This window comes from Eimeria mitis, genomic scaffold (assembly GCF_000499745.2).
Source record: "Eimeria mitis Houghton genomic scaffold, Emh_scaff168, whole genome shotgun sequence".
In the NCBI taxonomy this organism is placed as follows: domain Eukaryota; phylum Apicomplexa; class Conoidasida; order Eucoccidiorida; family Eimeriidae; genus Eimeria; species Eimeria mitis.
In genome coordinates, this window is record NW_013569996.1 from 24,539 (window position 1) to 25,453 (window position 915).

General features: G+C 37.7%; 1 protein-coding gene across 1 annotated transcript; it reads left to right on the top strand.

The window, feature by feature from the left end:
* Window positions 1-654: 654 nt before the first annotated feature.
* EMH_0001680 (uncharacterized protein) lies at window positions 655-915 on the top strand (the record flags this gene model as incomplete). The annotated part of the gene is made up of 1 exon (XM_013495654.1): window positions 655-915. One exon carries the CDS (start codon window positions 655-657, stop codon window positions 913-915), a length of 261 nt encoding a protein of 86 aa, XP_013351108.1.

The following is a 915-nucleotide window of genomic DNA, read 5'->3' on the forward strand; positions in this document are numbered from 1 at the left end:
GATATATATATATATATATATATATATATATATATATATATATATATATATATATCATCTGCTGCTGTTGCTACTGCTGCTGCTCCTACTGCTGCTGCTGCTGCTGTTTTAAGACTTACTGCCGAGGCAGACCATTTCGATGGTGAGGAGCAAATAGGCCTGCATGAGACTGCAGAGAAAAAAAAAAGAAAAAAAAAACAAATTCATAAATAAATTACAAGTGGGGCTGGCGTTTACTTCTATACTCGTGTGCATACATGCATGCGTGCATTGGGTTTGTGTGTGTCGATGAGTACTGTTTTGTGTGTACAGTTTATTTGATTTATATTTCTTTTTGTTGAGGGTTTAGGGTTTAGGGTTTAGGGTTTTGTGTTTGTGGTTTGGTTTATATACACACAAAGCAGCAATACATACATATCTTGGGGTGTATGTACACTGCAGGTCCAGAAAAACAGACGAAATAATAAAAAAATAAAACAAAATAATAAAATAACACATCTTATATGTTTTTAATAAATAAATTAATTTAATTAATTAAATAGATAATTTATTTTATTTAATAATAATTATTTATTATTTTTTTATAAACTAAATTTATCTTAACATACGGAAAGCTGCTGAGGAAACAAACCACGAAGAGAGGGGCTAAAGCGAATGCCGTCCCCCTATACACCCCAAACAAACAGCCGCAGCAGCAGCAGCAGCAGCAACAGCAGCAGCAGTAACAGCAGCAGCAGCAGCTCGAAAAAAGAGTTACATGAGCAACAGCAGCAGCAACAGCAGCAGCAGCAAGGCCGGCAGCAGCAGCAAATGCCTACATATGCAACGAACGTAGCAGCAGATCAGAATGCAATTGCAGCAGCAGCAGCAGCAGCAGTTGCAGCAACAAACCCGCAGCAGCAGCAGCAGCAGTAG